Here is a 1,575-nt window from a genome sequence, read left to right as displayed (position 1 = left end):
CTGGCAGCGATGGTCCCTGATGGCGCCCACCCCACCCCACCCCCCCGAGTGCTCGGGGAGCGCCTGGGGCCCTCTGCCCAGCCGCAGCTGGGACGCGAAGGCTAGGAGCGGGATCCCGGGGGGCACCGCCGTCGCCCCTCCACCCAGCGCAAGAACAAAGGCGGGAGGTGGGACTGGCTGGCGGCCCGACTCCGCGGGGCGGGGCGGGCGACGCCGCTTGCTTAAAGCCCGGCCGCCGGGGTGGCGCGCACTCCTCTGGCACCAGCCTGAGCGCCTACCGGTCCTCGCTCCGGGCCTCGGACTCCCACCGTGCGGGCTCGCAGGTGCTGCCGCCGCTTTCCCACGGATCATGGGGCTGCCTCGCCGAGCGCGGGACGCTGCGGAGCTGCGCAAGGTAGGAGCCCGGGACTGGAGGATGGGGCAGTGAGCGGGCGGGAACCAGGGCAGCCTAACCACTACCTGTGCGCCCGCCGTCCAGCAGAGCCTGAAGCCGTTGCTGGAAAAGCGACGCCGTGCGCGCATCAACGAGAGCCTCAGCCAGCTCAGGGGGCTCATCCTTCCGCTGCTGGGCAGGGAGGTGAGTGCCGGGGTCTAGCTCAGTACCACAGAGCAGGGATGTCGGGGGTCCTGGGGCGCACAGCGGGGGAGGGCGGGCAGCATGGCTGCCGGAAGAAGCTGAGAGGGCGCGCTGTGGCCAGGAGCTGTGCCCCGGGCGAGCGCAAGTGTGACACACGCTGAGGAGCCGCCCGCCTCGGCCACCGCGCGGGGTCACCCAGCTCCGGGCCAGAGCGCAGGGCTCAGAGCAGCTAGCCAGAGACATGTCTTGTTTGTCCGCCTCTGTTCTCCTCCCTCGTGGCCGGCCGCAGAACTCCCGGTACTCGAAGCTAGAGAAGGCTGACATTCTGGAAATGACCGTGCGCTTCTTGCAGGAGCTCCCTGCGTCTTCCTGCCCTGCGGCAGCGCCTGGTGAGTGAGCCCACCCCGCCCAGCCAGAGCCCTGCTCCCCGCACCCCACACGCGCTTCATGCCGCCCTCTGTCCCGCAGGGCCCTCCGACAGCTACCGCGACGGCTACAGTGCCTGTGTTGCGCGCCTGGCTTGCGTGCTGCCCGCCTGCCAGGTCCTGGAGCCCGCGGTAAGTGAGCGCCTGCTGGAGCATCTCCGACGGAGAGTGGCTGGAGCCACCCCGGACAGCGCAGGGGACTCCCGGGGCCCGTCCTCGGCTGCCTGGCCACCGGCACCCCCACCTGCGCCCTCACCGCCTGCACCTCTGTGTGGTTCGGGCCTCTGGCGGCCGTGGTAGCCTCCTCGCTGGTCCACGGATGCTGCTGATTATGAGGACCTGGAGCGCTGGGCAGGTTGAAGGCTCTTGGTGGCTGCTGTTCCCACCAGGGATGAGTCCAGTACCCACATCCGGCCGGATCCCGGATGTTTGTGACCAGGGCTGCAGACTGACAGCTGCAGGGGCTCAGCTCCAGGAAGTAAGGGGAGTGGCCCTGTTTCACCCCCAACTTGGTGATGTCTGGCCAGAGGAGAAGGGTAAGTGGCTGCAAGACAAGGAGCCCCCTGACCAAGC

General features: G+C 69.6%; 1 protein-coding gene across 1 annotated transcript; it reads left to right on the top strand.

The window, feature by feature from the left end:
- The first annotated feature begins 349 nt into the window (after nt 1-349).
- On the top strand, nt 350-1,302 carry HES2 (hes family bHLH transcription factor 2). The gene is made up of 4 exons (XM_003793229.3): nt 350-394; nt 482-577; nt 867-966; nt 1,046-1,302. The coding sequence occupies exons 1-4, from the start codon at nt 350-352 to the stop codon at nt 1,300-1,302; spliced, it is 498 nt and encodes a 165-aa protein (XP_003793277.1).
- Nucleotides 1,303-1,575: the final 273 nt, after the last annotated feature.

The sequence above is a fragment of the Otolemur garnettii genome, unplaced genomic scaffold (assembly GCF_000181295.1).
Source record: "Otolemur garnettii isolate 467f Iridium unplaced genomic scaffold, OtoGar3 scaffold00067, whole genome shotgun sequence".
Classification (NCBI taxonomy): Eukaryota; Metazoa; Chordata; class Mammalia; order Primates; family Galagidae; genus Otolemur; species Otolemur garnettii.
Note: the sequence above shows the minus strand (reverse complement) of the source record. Positions and strands in the feature narration are given on the sequence as shown.